This window comes from Pongo abelii, chromosome 16, assembly GCF_028885655.2.
Source record: "Pongo abelii isolate AG06213 chromosome 16, NHGRI_mPonAbe1-v2.0_pri, whole genome shotgun sequence".
Classification (NCBI taxonomy): domain Eukaryota; kingdom Metazoa; phylum Chordata; class Mammalia; order Primates; family Hominidae; genus Pongo; species Pongo abelii.
The window spans coordinates 88,100,122-88,117,920 of record NC_072001.2 but is presented as its reverse complement, the minus strand read 5'-3'; the positions used below and the strand labels follow the sequence as shown (position 1 = coordinate 88,117,920).

Here is a 17,799-nt window from a genome sequence, read left to right as displayed (position 1 = left end):
ACATCTTTTTAAATTATATTAACTTAGAGCCTTAGGCCTCAACATAAAATTTTTTTAGTGTGCAGCTGTTAAAAAAAAAAAGAGAGAGACCAGCCTGGCCAACATGGTGAAACTCCATCTCTACTAAAAATACAAAAAATTAGGTGGGCATGGTGGCACATGCCTGTAATCCCAGCCAATTGGGAGGCTGAGGCAGGAGAACTGTTTGAACCTGGGAGGTGGGGGTTGCAGTGATCATGCTGTTGCATGGGCAACAAGAGTGAAACTCTGTCTCAAAAAAAAAAAAATTTTTTTTTAAATGCATAAAGTGAGGTGGGGTGCAGTGGCTCACACCTGTAATCCCAGAACTTTGGGAGGCCGAGGCGGGCAGATCACCTGATGTCAGGAGTTCGAGACTGCCTGGCTAACATGATGAAACCCTGTTTCTACTAAAAATACAAAAAATTAGCTGGGCGTGGCAGCATGCACCTGTAATCCCAGCTACTCAGGAAGCTGAGGCAGGAGAATCCCTTGAACCTGGGAGGCAGAGGTTGCAGTGAGCCAAGATCGCACCATTGCACTCCAGCTTGGGCAACAAGAGCAAAACTCCATCTCAAAAAAAAAAAAAAAGCATAAAGGAAGCCAGGCACAGTGGCTCACACCTGTAACCCCAGGACTTTGGGAGACCAAGGCAGAGGACTGCTTGAGCCCAGGAGTTCAAGACCAGCCTGGGCAACACAGAGAGAACCAATCTCTACAAAAATTTAAAAAATTAGCCAGGTGTGATGGCATGCACCTGTGATCCTAGCTACCGAGAAGGCTGAGGTGGGAGGATTGCTTGGGCCTGGGAGGTGGAGGTTGCAGTGAGCCATGATTCTGCCACTGCACTCCAGCCTGGATGATAGAGTGAGACTCTGTCTCAAGAAAAAAAAAAGCATGAAGACATATGTACTACAGTAACAGACTTGCCTATGGAAAAGCTCTGTTCTTAAGATTTGGGTACAGCCTGACTTTGAAATACCAGTTTAGTGTTTTATAAACACAATTTCCACAAAAGAAAGTGTTATGTTCCATTATGTGTCAAGCTCAGTAGAGGTACAATCAATGGAAAGTAAATTTATATAGCTAAGATTCTGTGCTCCTGCTGTTCATGTCTTAGGTTTTTTTTTTCTACAGAAACTTCCTTAATGCTGAGAGTACTAGACTATTATATTTTTTAAGTAAAAGCTACAAAATGGTCTATAGTTTCAATGTTGGGATTTTAAAAATAGCATTAAATAGTGTGGAATTTTTTCTTTTCTTTTTTTTTTTTTAAGACAGAGTGCCGCTCTGTCGCTCAGGCTGGAGTGCAGTGGCGTGATCTCGGCTCACTGCAAGCTCCGCCTCCCGTGTTCACACCATTCTCCCGCCTCAGCCTCCAGAGTCACTTGGACTACAGGCGCCCGCCACCATGCCCAGCTAATTTTTTTGTATGTTTAGTAGAGACGGGGTTTCACTGTGTCAGCCAGGATGGTCTCAATCTCCTGACCTCGTGATCCGCCCGCCTCAGCCTCCCAAAGTGCTGGGATTGCAGGCGTGAGCCACCGCACCCAGCCCAGAATTTTTTCAAAAATTGTCCAGAAGACAAGTTACTTGAGTGAAAGCTCCCCTAACCTTTCGTAGGATGATGCATCTTTTACCCAACCAATGGGCCAGAGTGAGCAGACAGAGCTGTAATAAACACTTAAGAATCAAGACCCAGGCCAGGTGTGGTGGCTCACGCCTGTGGTCCCAGCACTTTAGGAGACCAAGGTAGGCAGGTCACTTGAAGCCAGGGGTTCCAGACCAGCCTGGCCAACACGGCGAAAACCCATCTCTACTAAAAATATAAAAAATTAGCCAGAAGTTGTGGCACACACCTGTAATCCCAACTACATGGGTGGCTGAGACATGAGAATCATTTGAACCTGAGAGGCGGAGGTTGCAACGAGCTGAGATTGCTCCACTGCACTCCAGCCTGGGCAACAGAGCAAGACTCTGCCTCAAAAAAAAAGAAAAAAAAAAAAGAAGACCCAGATAAAGGAACACTCAGTTGTACTAGCAGGAGTATAAATGAAACAGGCTTGGCAAAATTTGTCAAAAGCCTTAACATATGAGTATGCTTCACCCAGTAATTCCACTTCTAGGAATTTACTCTGAAGAATGACTGGGCAGAAATGCTGAGATATACATAACAAGGATATTTATCATAACATTGTTCACAATAAAAAAGCTGGAAACAATCAGAACACCTAACAACAGGGGACTGACTGAATAATATCTATATGGTCTATCCATAGGATACAGTATATGGTCTTTCCATACAGTGGAATAGCATACAGCTTTGAAAATGATGATATGATGATAAATATATTGATTTGTAAATAGGCTAGTAATTTTTTGGGTAAAAAAGGGGTTATAAGATAGTGTGACCATTCTCCTTTCACACACAAAATGCGTTTATGTTTGTATAAATATGTACATACTAGGGCTGGGTGCCGTGGCTCATGCCTGTAATCTCAGCACTTTGAGAGGCCAAGACAGGTGGATCACTTGAAGCTGGGAGTTTGAGACCAGCCTGGGCAACATATCGAGACCCCATCTCTACTAAAAATACAAAAAATTAGCTGGGTGTGGTGACACACACCTGTAATCCCAGCTACTCAGGAGGCTGGGCACAAGAATCTTTCAAGGCCAGGAGGCAGAGGTTGCAGTGAGCTGAGATCATGCCACCCATACTCTAGCCTGGGTGACAGAGCAAGACTCTGTCTCCAAAAAAAAAAAAGGCAGAAAAAAAGTACACATTAATATTTTTATCTCTACACATAAGGGCTAATATAACACAAACCAAAAAGTTAATAGTATATATTTATGGAGATCAAGAAAAAGTAGACAAGAAGTGACTTTGCTTTTTGATTATTGATATTTTCTTATGTTTCTTCATGAATCTGTACATTTATAATTTGAGGAAAAACGAAGACTCAAAGAGATTGGTGAGTTTAAATGATCACATTAGCAGCATCTTGGGAACTGAGGAAGATGGGGACTAGTATTTCTCAGAAGCACTGATGACCTAATTTGGATTATAAAAGTATTTTTAGCTCCATCAAAGGAAAAGTTCCTTAAAGTGGGGACATATTAAAACAACAACAACCACAGCTCTGCAGCAGGCAAAGCACAATGATACCTGTTCTAATCTGATCTCTTTGGCCCCAAACTGAGCATCTCTTGTGCTGTAACTGAGGAAGCTTTCACTTAGCAACTCATACTTCCTTCTCTATGGGAACTGCGTATCTCAGGCCTGCTTACTGGTGCAATAACTCTGTATCCATACAGTCTGTTCTAGGTCAAAAGGAGCAGAGGTTCTGACAGTGGCAAAAGTGCCATGTGGCATCTAACTAGTGAGAATTAGCAACTATCCATTTCAGAAATGTTACGCTAGTAATTTTTGTATGATGGTTAAGGTGGACTATGCAGCCAGCCACTTACGATCATCAGTATAATCTTAGATACATAACCTAACTCATTATGTTTCCTCATCTGTAGAATGGGAATATTAGGGTTGTTCTGAGGTTAAAATGTGGTAATACTTGTAAAGCACTTAGAATGAGTCTCTGGTACACAATAAGCCCTAATAAACGTGAGTTATTGTTAATACTATTAATAACATTAAGGGAGCAACAATGCCATACTTCCTTAATACCAACAACTTACAATTCCTGTCCTCCACTGAACTGTTCTCCTGATAAAATCTGAAACAAACAGGCTTAATATAACTTTTTAATTTCATTCGACCTCATCAATTTCAAGACTAGAAATATTATGGATTAAATTAACATGATAAAACTAATTTGGATGTACACTTTGAGTTACTGACTTAGTACTTCTTAAGAAATATAAATATAACCCCATCTCTACTAAAAAAAAAAAAAAAAATTAGCCAGGCATGGTGGCGGGCGCCTGTAATCCCAGCTACTCGGGAGGCTGAGGCAGGAGAATCACTTGAACCCAGGAGGCGGAGGCTGCAGTGAGCTGAGATCGCGCCATTGCACTCCAGCCTGGGTGACAGAGCAAGACTCCATCTCAAAAAAAAAGAAAAAAAAAAAAATGTAACTTTCATGAGGCAGGATTAATAGTGCTGTAGACCCCCAGAGCCTAGCATAATATGGACATAAGAGCACATGGAAGGTGCCCACTATTTCTTGAGTGAACCAAATAAGTGAACATATTTTTTAAAATTGTCACATCCAATTCACCATCTCATCACTAGTATTCCATTCTTTTATTGCATCCCACCCAGTTCCTCACCTTTGGAGTAGTATACCTGAAATTTTAGACACTTTTTAAGAAGCAAAATTTTCAAAGGACACAAGGGTGATTTGGTGGAACCAGAACCAAATCTCTATATTCAACTGTGTATGATCAAATAATATGATTGAGAGGGCCACACTTCAAGTGATATAAAAAGTTTGAGATGCTCCCCTCTATACTTACCCCCTGGCTCTCCCCACAACATCTTTTTTCTCTAGCCAATGTTGTCCTTGTTTATAGAGGCCTCGGTCATCAACCGCATTATTATCTCCTTTGGTCAAAAACTTGATATGCCCATTTTGCCTTAAAAGAGTAAAGGAAACCCAAGTCATCAAATACCTTCATGGCATTTAAAGCACAAAATGTGTTCTTGTTAACCAAAAATGTTTGTGGCACTGGGGTATCTTATCACCATTCTAGTGTCGAAATAATTATTTATGGAGCTACAAGAATGTTAATAGCTGTGTTGTTTATAAACGACTAAAAACAAACTAAAGATCTAATATTAAGGAGTTCAAATATTATGTAAGCATTAAAATAATGGTATAGAAGAATGACAAGATTGTACAAATTTTATTAAGTGAAGAAAAGAATACAAAATAGCATGTACAGTACAATCTCATTTTTATATTAAAATAAATACACACTACCAATTTTCTGGAAACACAAAGAACAAAGGAACACAATAAACTATCTCACAGGATATAATTGGCAAGATACAGACTATGGGAAACTACAGAATAACCCAGTTTCTCCAACTAATGACTTGCAAGGAACAAAGAAAGTTAGGGAAGTAACCTACAGATTAAACAAGAGACAGCCAGGCACAGTGGCTCACGCCTGTAATCCTTGCACTTTGGGAGGCCGAGGTGGGCGGATTACCTGAGGTCAGGAGTTCGAGACCAGCCTGGCCAACATGGCGAAACCCTGTCTTTACTAAAAATACAAAAATTAGCTGGGCGTGGTGGTGGGCGCCTGTAGTCCCAGCTACTCAGGAGGCTGAGGCAGAAGAATCACTTGAACTCGGGAGGCGGAGGTTGCAGTGAGCCGAGATCACGCCACTGCACTCAAGCCTGGGCGACAGAGCGAGACTCCATCCCAAAACAAAAAAAAACAAAAAAACAAGAGACTATAAAGCCACATCAACTAATTGCAGCTGAGGACTTTATCTGGATCCAGATTCAAACAAATTGTTTAAGAAAGTTATGACACAATTGGGGATTTGAACAAATATCAAAAACTTGATGATATTAAATAATTGTTTGGCCAAGAGCAGTGGCTCACTCCTGTAATCCTAGCATTTTGAGAGGCCAAGGTGGGTGGGTGGATCACTTGAGCCCAGGAGTTCAAGACCAACCTGGGCAACATGGCAAAGCAAAAAATACAAAAAAATTAGCCAAGCATGATGGTGTGCGCCTGTGGTCCCAACTGAGGTAAGAGGATCACCTGAGCCCGGGGAGATTGAGGCTGCAGTGAGCTGTGATCGCCTCACTGCACTCTAGCCTTGGAGACAGAGTGAGACACTGTCTTAAATAACAAATAATAATAACACAGGAAGGAGAAGAGGTGGGAGTAGAGATGCAGCAGAAGTGGCTATATATTAATCATCACTGGGACAGGGATGATAGATACATGGGGGTTCCTCACTCTTCTGTACATGTCAGAAACTCCCCAAATTCAGAAAATAAAAGCAAAAAAAAGGTATTAGACAAGATTTAAAATAATACAGACCAATGTATAAACAGACCAATGGATAAACAGTGGCTATCTATGGCTTTCTTTAGATTACCTTTATCTTCTTTTTTCTCCAACAAACATGAATTACTTTTATATTAGGAAAAAATGTTAGCTTTCAAAGAAGAAATACCTCAATTCTTCAGATATGCCAGGGTTTACAGGAACAGTATTTTGTTTTTTTGTTTTGTTTTGTTTTGAGACAGAGTCTCACACTGTCACCCAGGCTGGAGTGCAATGGCGTGATCTCGGCTCACTGCAACCTCCGCCTCCTGGGTTCAAGTGATTCTCCTGCCTCAGCCTCCCAAGTAGCTAGGATTACAAGCACCCGTCACCACACCCAGCTATTTTTTTGTATTTTTAGTACAGACAGGGTTTCACCATGTTGGCCAGGCTGGTCTGGAACTCCTGACCTCATGATCAGCCCACCTCGGCCTCCCAAAGTGCAAGGATTACAGGCGTGAGCCACTGTGCCCAGCCAGGAACAGCATATTGCTTGATCAGAAAATTATTAGTTTAATTCTACTAAAGAACCATGAAGTTTCTAGTAATTTTAAAATTTAATTGAAAGCAAAGTATATTTTACAGTTGATAAAGACTAGCTGAAAATTAATTCAAGTGCATTTGGATTGACCACTGTAGTATAAAGAAAATTAGCTTCAGGTTTCTACAGGCTAATATCCACTTAGATTCTAAGTCAGAAACTGCTCACTAGATGTTAAATCTGCAGAGGAAACTAAATTGGGAGGTGTTGCAAACACCAAAGATGGTTAAGTGCAAACAGTCACATTAAAAATAAGATGCCAGTTAGAAAAAATGCAAATATATACAGAGAAAAATAATCTGTAGCTAACAATTCAGTAAGTGAAAAAAGGAAAAATTCTGAAGGGTAAAACAGGACAGGTGCTAGGAGGGGCTCATTGCAAGAGTGAAAGTCAGGAACAGCAGGAAGGAAAACTGAATTCAACCCAGAAAACAATATTAACTCCACACATGCAGAAAAGGAAAATCAGATATGAGGAGATAAAAATCCAGGAAATGGGGAACTCCCCAGAAAAAGGAAAGAGTGCTAGAGAGATCTGGACTATTCCCAAAGACTTGATTTGCTGGCAAAACAAACAAACAGACATACTAACACACCCAACTTCCCCTTCTGGGATGTAATCAGGAGATATCACTATAGTTTTTTTGAAAAAGCGTAGATATCCTTCATCTACTTAGTGGTGAAACAAATATTCTCTGGTGGCAACCGGCTCTTATTAGACCTATTTTTTTTTTTTTTTTTTGAGACGGAGTTTCGCACTTGTCACCCAGGCTGGAGTGCAATGACGCGATCTTGGCTCACTGCAACCTCAGCCTCCCGAGCAGCTGGGATTAAAGGCGTGCACCACCATGCCCAGTTAATTTTTGTATTATTAGTAGAGACATGGTTTCACCATGTTGGTCAGGCTGGTCTGGAACTCCTGACCTCAGGTGATCCGCCCTCCTCGGCCTCCCAAAGTGCTGGGATAACAGGCGTGAGCCACCGCACCTGATCTTACTAGACCTATTAAGTCCTACTCCAGCATTTCACAAGTCATAGGCTCAAAATACTGAGTGAAGGCATATTTACATAGGATTTTTCCCTTGCTGGAACAAGGACCAAATATTTAATATTATCTACTTCTAGGGAGATCAAAGAGTTTAGAATTTAATTCACCCATCACAATACTGTGAAATTAGGAAGAAGGAAGTAACCACTTTACAGATGAGAAAAAATAAGACCCCAAAAGCTAAATGGGTACAGAATAATGTATCCACCTGCATGGGAAAAGCAAAGCTAAGGATTAAGTCACCCAATGGTAAAATTTCTCTTTCCAAATACTTAATCACATGCCAGTGTTCAATATCATCCAATTATAATATCTCCTGATACGGTTTGGCTGTGGTCCCTACCCAAATCTCATCTTGAACTGTAGTTCCCATAATTACCACGGGTCATGGGAGGTACCCAGTGGGAGGTAATTGAGTCATGGGGGGCAGGTCTTTCCCAAGCTGTTCTCTTGATAGTGAATAAGTCTCATGAGATTCGATGGTTTTATAAATGGGAGATCCCCTGCACATGATCTCTTGCCTGCCAACATGTACGACATGGATTTGCTTCTTCTTTGCCTTTTGATTGTGAGGCCTCCCCAGCCATGTGGAACTGTGAGTCCATTAAACCTCTTTCCTTTATAAATTACCCCCAGTCTCAGGTATGTCTTTATTAGCAGCATGAGAACAGACTAATATACCTCCTATAGGATGAACTTACTAAATACATACATTTTGAATAATGTTAATACTATTAAACCAAATGGGGCTGGGTGCAGTGGCTCATGCCTGTAATCTCAGCACTTTGGGAGGCAGAGGTGGGTGAATCATTTGAGGTCAGGAGTTCAAGACCAGTCTGGCCAACATGGTGAAACCCTGCCTCTACTAAAAATACAAAAATTAGCTGGGCGTGGTGGCAGGTGACTGTAGTCCCAGCTACTCGGGAGGCTGAGGCAGGAGAATTGCTTGAATCTGGGAGGCAGAGGTTGCAGTGAGCCAAAATCGCACCATGCACTCCACCCTGGGCGAAAGAGCGAGACTCCGTCTCAAAAAAAAAAAAAACCAGAAAACAAAAAACCCAAATGGTAATCCCGACCAGATATTTCAGTCTCCCCAAAAGAAAAAAGAAAATTGAAAATTTCTGAATATTAACAGGGTCTGTTATCTACACAGGCCTGCAAGTTGAAGGTATCTCAAGAGTCTGAAATAAATCACCAAAAACCCCAGATTACAAGTACCATATTTAAAATCATCAGAATTCTGTATAAAATTATTTTAAAATTTAAGGATTTTCTAATTAATATATTCTCTGTCTATGAATCTGCCCAGAAACAGTTTTAAACTGAAGTCTATGACTCATTCAATTTCTTTTTCTTTTCTTTTTTCTTTTTTTGAGATACAGTCTCACTCTGTTGCCCAGGATAGAATAAAGTGGCATGATCTCGGCTCACTGCAGCCTCAACCTCCTGGGCTCAAGTGATCCTCCTACCTCAGCCTCTCCAGCAGCTGGGACTACAAGTGCACACCACCATGCCTGACTAATTTTTTTTTTTTTTGTATTTGTAGAGATAGGGTTTCACCATCTGGTCTAGATGCCCAGGCTGGTCTAGAGCTCCTGCGCTCAAGCACTCCACCTGCCTCAGCCTCCCAAAGGGCTGCAATTACAGGCATGAGTCACCACACCCAGCCAAACTCACTCAATTTCAAAGGATCATAAATAAAAATGGAGAAATTTTCCTCCAGCTTAAACAAGGCCTGAGCTCAATTTGATTCTCTCTGATATATTTAGGGGAAAGTTGGTTCAGCTTTGTTCACAATAGGCATTGCTGAGAATGAACAACACAAATCCACTTTGAGAATCTGGAAAACACTATCCGTGCTGAATAAACCTCTATGATTCCAAAATAAATTTTTTTTTTTTTTTGAGACGGAGTCTCACTCTGTCATTCAGGCTGGAATGCAGTGGCGTGATCTTGGCTCACTGCAACCTTAGCCTCCCAGGTTCAAGTGATTCTCCTGCCTTAGCCTCCTGAGTAGCTGGAATTCCAGGTGCCTACCACCACGCCTGGCTAATTTTTGTACTTCTAGTAGAGATGGGTTTTGCCATGTTGGCCAGGCTGGTCTTGAACTCCTGAGCTCAGGTGATCTGCCCGCCTCAGCCTCCCAAAGTGCTGGGACTACAGGCATGAGCCACTGCTTCCGGCCCCAAAAAATTTCTAAAAATTTAAGTTATTCCTTCCCAGTCAATAATATAATGTCACTTTAAATTATAGTATTTCTACATACATACTGATATCTGATTTTATTTAAAAAAAATAAGCAGTCATATTTTTATTTCACCAATGAAGAAAGAACTCTTCTAAACTAGAATGGTTACAGGAATTTCAAAAAGCAATGGTTGACAGTTCCCTCTTCTTTCAAGAACTGAAATCCACCAGGTGCAGTGGTTCATGCCTGTAATCCCAGCACTTTGGGAGGCCAAGGCAGGCGGATCACTTGAGGCCAGGGGTTCGAGACTAGCCTAGCCAACAAGGTGAAATCCTGTCTCTACTAAAAATACAAAAATTAGCTGGGCATGGTGGCACATGCCTGTAATCCCAGCTACTCAGGAGGCTGAGGCATGAGAATCACTTGAGCCCGGGAGGTGGAGGTTGCAGTGAGCCAAGATAGCGCCATTGCATTCCAGCCTGGGTAACAGAGGGAAACTGTCTCAAAAAACAAACAAACAAAAAAAGAACCGAAATCATGCCTACTCTTTCACTTCTCGTCTGTGTGTCATCCAGGATGCCTCCCTTTTCTTTCATTTCTTTCTTTTTTCTTTTTTGAGACAGGGTCTCACTCGGTCGCCCAGGCTGGAGTGCAGTGGCACAAACATGACTCACTGCAGCCTCAAACTCTTGGGCTCACACAATCCTCCCACCTCAGTCCTCCAATTAGCTGGGACTACAGGCACATGCCACTATGCCCAGCTAATTATTTATTTATTTATTTATTTATTTATTTATTTATTTATTTTTTGAGACGGAGTCTGACTCTGTCACCCAGGCTGGAGTGCAGTGGTGAAATCTCGGCTCACTGCAACCTCCGCCTCCCAGGTTCAAGCGATTTGCCTGCCTCAGCCTCCCAAGTAGCTGGGATTACAGGCGCCCACCACCACACCTAGCTAATTTTTATACTTTAGTAGACAGGGTTTCACCATGTTAGCCAGGCTGGTCTCGAACTCCTGACCTCAGGTGATCCACCCACCTCGGCCTCCCAAAGTGCTGGGATTACAGGCGTGAGCTACCGTGCCTGGCCTTTGTTTGTTTTTTGTTTTAATAGAGAAGGAGTCTCATCATGTTGCCCAGGCTGACCTCAAACTCCTGAGCTCAAGCCATTCTCTCACCTTGGCCTCCCAAAGTACTGGGATTGTAGGCGTGAGCCACTGTGCCCAACCAGAAGATTCTATTTAGGATCTATCTTTATGTCATAGTTTTTTGGAATTATATACAGAGTCACTTGACAGGTTGGGAAGTAAAAGGGAACCAAGAAAAACCTCTGGAAAAACCTTCAGGGAAAGAAATGAACTAATAAATAATTATTTACAGTTTTCAAAATGTTCACTAAATTTTCCAGCATTCATAAAAATGGACTGGAAGAGGGCCTAGAGGTTCCTCACTGTTTTACAATCTTTAGGCTATCAAAACTAAATACCACAAACACTTAAACAAAAGCACTTAGAAACAAAGATGATATACTTTGCACATACTTTTCATGAATCTTCAAGACTCGGTGAACTATAGGAATCTCTCTTCCTTCTATCCTAAAAACAACAATTTCTCCCACTCGTATGGGATCTTCAACTCGATTTGTTAGAAAGAGAAGATCTCCTCTATGAAATGCAGGTTCCATGCTGCCACTGGAAGGGAAAGAAGAGTATAACAGCAAAAAGAAAGTATGAGATTAAATGTACTTTCAAAATTAGATATTCAATAAAATAAAAAGTATCACTTTTGGAGTATACTCAATACCTTAACAACTATATCAACAGAAATGTGTATTGTTCTCAAAATATAGTTTCCTCAGACTAAAAAGTTACGCCAAAGGATTTTTGTTTTAGTTATTAACCTTCACTAACTAGTTCCATTTCAAGTATTACTATTCAAAGAAGCTTAAATCTTGAAAAGGTCAGTGTTACTAATTCCTTAACCTTTTAAAATTTCAAATGACAAACAGAATATAAAAGAATGAACTTTAAAACAATGCCCTTATTCTCACTTCATCTGAAAACACTAAACATATTCAAATATGCAAATGAGAACGGGATCATCTTCCTCTGCCATTTATAAAGATAACAGCCAAGATGACCTTAGATGTTCAACTCATTTAGAAGGAAAAACGGCTCATCAAGTCAAAGAACAGTCAGCTGCAGAGATAATGCTTGTGTTATCAATTTACTTATTTTAAAAAGAGAAAAAAAGAAAACCAAGGAATAAGCAGAGATTTTTGCCTAAGAATTTCTGAAGCCAGGAAAAGATTCAATTCTATGATAACAAGTAAGACTAACTTCTATAGAGTATCTTCTTACCTCTTACCTCTTCCATCCTACGCCAAGTCCTAAAAAGGTCCTAAGATATTTGCACTAATTTATGAACCCCTTTTTATCTATAAAGAAGTAGCCCATCAGTATTTTTCAGAAACTCAAGCTCCGGTTTTCCATAACAACAGCTTAAGTAAGAATAGAAAGACAAGAAATAAAGTTCAATGCAGGAATAAGCACAAACTCCAAACATTTTTGTTTAAAGACTCTTATCCCTCTGTGTAAAGGGATATGGCAGTGGGTCTCAAATTTTGCTGCACATTGGAATGACCTGAGGGACTTTTAAAAAATCTCAGCCAGGTGCAGTGGCTCACACCTGTAATTCCAGCACTTCGGGAGGCCGAGGTGGGCAGGACACCTGAGGTCAGGAGTTCATGACCAGCCTGGCCAACACAGTGAAACCCAGTCTCAACTAAAGATACAAAAATTAGGTGAGCATGGTGGCGCATGCCCGTAATCCCAGCTACTCAGGAGGCTGACGCAGAAGAATCACTTAAACCCAGGAGGCAGAGGTTGAATGGGCTGAGATTGTGCCATTGCACTCCAGCCTAGGCAACAGAGTGAGACTCTGTCTCAAAAAAAAAAAAAAAAAGAAGAAGAAAAGAAAGAAAAGAAAAGAGAAGAAAAGAAACCGGGGGCCAGGCACAGTGGTTCAAGCCTATCATCCCAGCACTTGGGAGGTTGAGGTGGGAGGATCACTTGAGATCAGGAGTTCAAGACTCAGTCTCTGTAAAAAATAAAAAATTAGCCAGGTGTGATGGCACACTCCAGTCTGGGCGATGGAGGGAGGCCCTGTGTTAAATGTTCTTATCACAAAAAAATAGAAAGGGAAGAAACTTTTGAAAGTGATGAATATATTCACTTCCTTGATTGTGATGATGGTTTCACAGGAATATACTTACCTGCAAATTGATCAAGTTGTATACATTAAATATGTACAGCTTTTTGTATGTCAATCATGTCTCGGTAATTTGGTTAAAAAAGAGTAATCTAAGTACTATTACTTAGATTCTAGATAATGTTAATGCACTATTACTTAGATTCTAGATAATATTAATAATTCCATGTATTTTAAATATGCACTCCATTATCTCCAGAAAAGATTTGGGCTTACAAAATTAAGCCCAAAATATGACAAAACTGTAATGTTTCTTTTCTTTTTTTTTTTTTTTTTTTTGAGACACAGTTTCGATCGTCACCCAGGCTGGAGTGCAATGGAGCGATCTCCGCTTACAGCAACCTCCACCTCCTAGGTTCAAGCAATTTTCCTGCCTCAGCCTCCTGAGTAGCTGGGACTACAGGCGCCTGCCACCACGCCCAGCTAATTTTTGTATTTTTAGTAGAGACGGGGTTTCAACATGCTGGCCAGGCTGGTCTCGAACTCCTGGCCTCAAGTGATCTGCCCACCTTGGCGTCCCAAAGTGCTGGGATTACAGGTGTGAGCCACCACACCTAGCCTATAATGTTTCAATCAAACAACCAAGTGGTAATTCTCTAAAAATGAGTTACTAAATTAGGTTTTAAAATCACTAAGAGTGGTTGGGCATGGTGGCTCATGCTTGTAATCCCAGCATGTTGGGAGGCCAAGGTGGGAGGATCCTTGAACCCAGGAGTTCAAGACCAGACTGGGCAACACAGTGAGATCCTATCTGCTATGGTTTGGCTGTGTCCCCACCCAAATCTCATCTTGAATTCTCACGTGTTGTGGGAGGGACCCGGCAGGAGGTAATTGGATCATGGGGCAGGTTTTTCCTGTGCTGTTCTAGTAACAGTGAATAAGTCTCACGAGATCTGATGGTTTTAAAAAGGGGAGTTCCCCTGCAAAAGCTCTCTTCTCTTGTCTGCCACCACGTGAGACGTGCCTTTAACCTTCCGCCATGATTGTGGGGCCTCCCCAGTCACGTGGAACTGTAAGTCCATTAAACCTCTTTCTTTTGTAAATTGCCCAGTCTTGGGTATGTCTTTATCAGCAGCATGAAAATGGACTAATACACCGTCTCTACAAAAAAATTTAAAAATTAACCAGGCGTGGTGGGGCAGGCCTGCAGTCCCACCTGCTCAGGAGGCTAAAATGGAAGGATCCCTTGAGACCGGTGGGTGGAGTCTGCAGTGAGTTATGAGGGCGCCACTGCACTCTATCCCTGGTAACAGAGCGAGACCCCATCTTTAAAAAAAATATTCACTAAGAGTATGAGTGCAAAGATAGGGAAGGAAGCAGAGTAGAGAAAAAAAATTCAGTACTATTTGTCACCATAAGAGATGGTATTAATGCCTTCAAAATTCCTGGAGTCTAGTTTAGAAGCGATATTTAAAGGTCAGCAGGAAACTTGGAAATAATTAGTGATGATTCTATCCTGACATTGAGAACATGCTACAGAAAAACTCTTAATTTGTGGAAGTACTATAACATCATAACATCTAATGAACTAGCAACTAAATATCAGGCCTGGTGTATCAAAGTGAGGAATATAAAAAGACAGAAGAATTTCAGGAAAATAAAGTACAAGACACTTTCTTAAGGCATGTGACAAAAACAAACCTTACATGGTAACCTTTTTGTAGAAAGGTCATGAGCCCTTTGGGGTTCTGAATGGAAATGCCTAACAAAGTGAGAATTTATTTTCTCTCTCTCTCTCTTTTTTTTTTGGAGACAGGGTCTCACTCTGCCACCCAGGCTGGAGTGCAGTGGTGCAATCACAACTCACTGCAGGCCTCAACCTCTAGGGCTTAGGCGATCCTCCCACCTCAGCCTCCCGAGTAGCTGAGACTACAGGTGCATGCCACCACACCAATTTTTGTATTTTTTGTGGAGACAGGGTTTCACCACGTTGCCCAAGCTAGTCTCAAATTCCTGAGCTCAAGCGATCCGCCTGCCTCAGCCTCCCAAATTGCTGGGATTACAGGCATAAGCCACTGCGCCCAGCCTGAGAATTTCTTACAATTGAGAAGTAGTGGCTAATTTTCTTCCAGGCCCTTTTCTGCAAAACAGTAGTTTCTAAGAGAACGATATGCCAGTTATTTCATATCTCAATTTTTCTCCCAAGTAATGCCATGCAATTCCATGCCTTGAAAGGAAAAACTGTTACCTGAGCACCACTACAATCGGACTTTCACTTCCAGTGATTACCATTAACCCCTTCCAGATCATTAGTGCCGATGAGACAATCATTCCAAAATTTAGGACTTGATAATAGAGCTGCAAGAACAAAAGAGAAGAGATCAGATCCACCACAATCCCCACTTCGGAAAGCAATGGAAAGCAGTAACAATTTGAAAGTTTCAAGCAGTACTATTAGGACAACTACAGTTCTGAGACATTCTTTAATATATTATAATAATTATGCCATCAGCACATCAAAACAGGCCCCCCTTCTTTCACTCAAAGCACCCTGCTCCATTTTGTTTGGTAAAACATCAGTTACATTTATATAACACCATATTATTTTAAGAACACTTCACACAAGTTATTTCATTTGGGCTCCATAATCATTCAGCTTAAATTTAATCACACTCATGCTACTTACCAGCCAACAGTAATCTGTCTCTGCTTCTGAACTCCTCTATTACTTTTTCTCTTTTTTTTTTGAGATGGAGCCTCGCTCTCGCTCAGTCACCCAGGCTGGAGTACAGTGGTGCCATCTCAGCTCACTGCAACCTCCGTCTCCTGGGTTCAAGAAATTCTCCTGCCTCAGCCTCCCGAGTCGCTGGGACTACAGGCATGCGCCACCACGCCCAGCTAATCTTTTGAATTTTTAGTAGAAACTGGGTTTCACCATGTTGATCAGGCTGGTCTCAAACTCTTGACCTCAAATGATCTGCCCACCTCCGCCTCCTAAAGTGCTGGGATTACAGGCATGAGTCACCACACCCGGCCCTCTATTACTTTTCTACCACACTTATCCCTTGATAATCATGGGAATAGTCAATGACATTTAACTCTACCTTCTCATTTTACAGTTAAGGAAACTGTCTCAAAAAGAGGAGACTTCACCAACTCATAGCTTATCAGTCACATAGTCAATACTTGAAGGTCAGCCTTCTTACTAAATTTCCAGTACTCCAACAAATTCTAAAATTCTGTGACTTGAATAAACAGATAAAACACCAGAAGGCATTTCAATTTCAAATAAAGAAAATTCAGAACATGTGGAAAAAGGCAAAAAATATTACAAAATCAGATAAGACAAACAATGTGAGCTAACTATTTTGGGTCAAGGCTGAAAAAAGTATAGAGAGGATGACTAGACACCAAGGCAAATAGTTCAAGGAAAAAGCTGGTACTGGAAAGTACTGGGAGAAATCTGAAAAAGCATATTAAGGTCCAACTATGAAGAAACTTAAACACAGGACTGAAACTGTGGATCTAACAAAATATTAGTAATATAAAGTGAAAAAACAAGTTTCAAAAGGTCTTACTCTGTTGCCCAGGCTGGAGTGCAGTGGCGCAATCACAGCTCACCGCAGCCTCCAACTCCTGGGCTCAAGCAATCCTCCCACCTCAGCCTCCCGAGTAGCCAGACGTGGTAATTTTTGTATGTTTTGTAGGGACGAGGTTTCGCCATATTGCCCAGACTGATCTTGAACTCCTGGGCTCAAGAGCAATCCGCCTACTTCAGCCTCCCAAAGGGCTGGGATTACAGGTGTGAGCCACTGTGCCTGGTCACTTTTGTTAAGATTTGCTTGTGGACATTCTACACAACTGTCCTAGTCTCTTCAAAAATCCAATGTCATTCAATGTCATGGAAAAAAAGGTGGAAGACTGTTCTAGATTAAAAAGGACTAAAGAGATATAACAACCAAATGTAATGCATAAACTTTGGTTTCTTTGTTGTTTTTTTCTTCTCATTCAGTTCTAATAATGCACAAACTTTGGCTGGATCTTGGTTCAAAAAAAAGAGCATAAGAAAAAACCCAAACTATAAAAGATATTTTGGGGTGAACTGGGGAAACTCAAAATATGATTTGAATATTAAATGACACTAGGAAATACATGTTAATTTTCTTTTTTCTCTTTTTTTCTCTTCTTTTTTTTTTTTGAGACAGGGTCTTGCTCTATCACACAGGCTGGAGTGCAGTGACATGATCTCAGCTCACTGCAACCTCTGCCTCCCAAGTTCAAGTGATTCTCGTGCCATAGCCTCCCAAGTAGCTGGGATTACAATGGGCATGCATCATCATGCCCGGCCAATTTTTGTATTTTTAGTAGAGACGGGTTTTCACCATGCTGGCCAGACTGGTCTCAAACTCCTGGCCTCAAGCAATCCACCCGCCTTGACCTCCCCAAGTGCTGGGATGACAGATGTGAGCCACTGTACCCAGCCTCTAATTTTCTTAAATTATGTGATAATGGTGTTGTGGTTACGTAGAATACTGTCCTTATCACAGGAGATGCATATTAGTAGTAGTTAGCTAGTAGTTGTAGTTAGGGGTGAATTGTCATATCTGCAACTCATTTTCAAGTGATTCAGCAAAAAAAAATTCTATATATGCACACACACATAAGTATACATAGAACAAATATGGCAAAAATGCTAATAATTGTTGGATCTGTGTGACAGATTACAGGTGTTCCTGTACTGTTTTTTCAATTTTTCTGAAAAATTCCA

General features: G+C 41.1%; 1 protein-coding gene across 6 annotated transcripts in view; it reads right to left on the bottom strand.

Annotated features, from left to right (window-relative positions):
- SEC11A (SEC11 homolog A, signal peptidase complex subunit) overlaps positions 1–17,799 on the bottom strand; it is a 77,106-nt gene that overhangs the window by 5,431 nt on the left and 53,876 nt on the right. For 4 of the 6 annotated variants that reach the window (XM_063716065.1, XM_054531230.2, NM_001133973.1 and 1 more), the window contains 3 exon segments: positions 15,280–15,389; positions 11,363–11,512; positions 4,492–4,611 (listed from right to left, as the gene is read on the bottom strand). In XM_063716065.1, the coding sequence (XP_063572135.1) occupies positions 4,492–4,611; positions 11,363–11,512; positions 15,280–15,389 (380 nt within the window). 6 annotated transcript variants of the gene reach the window in all.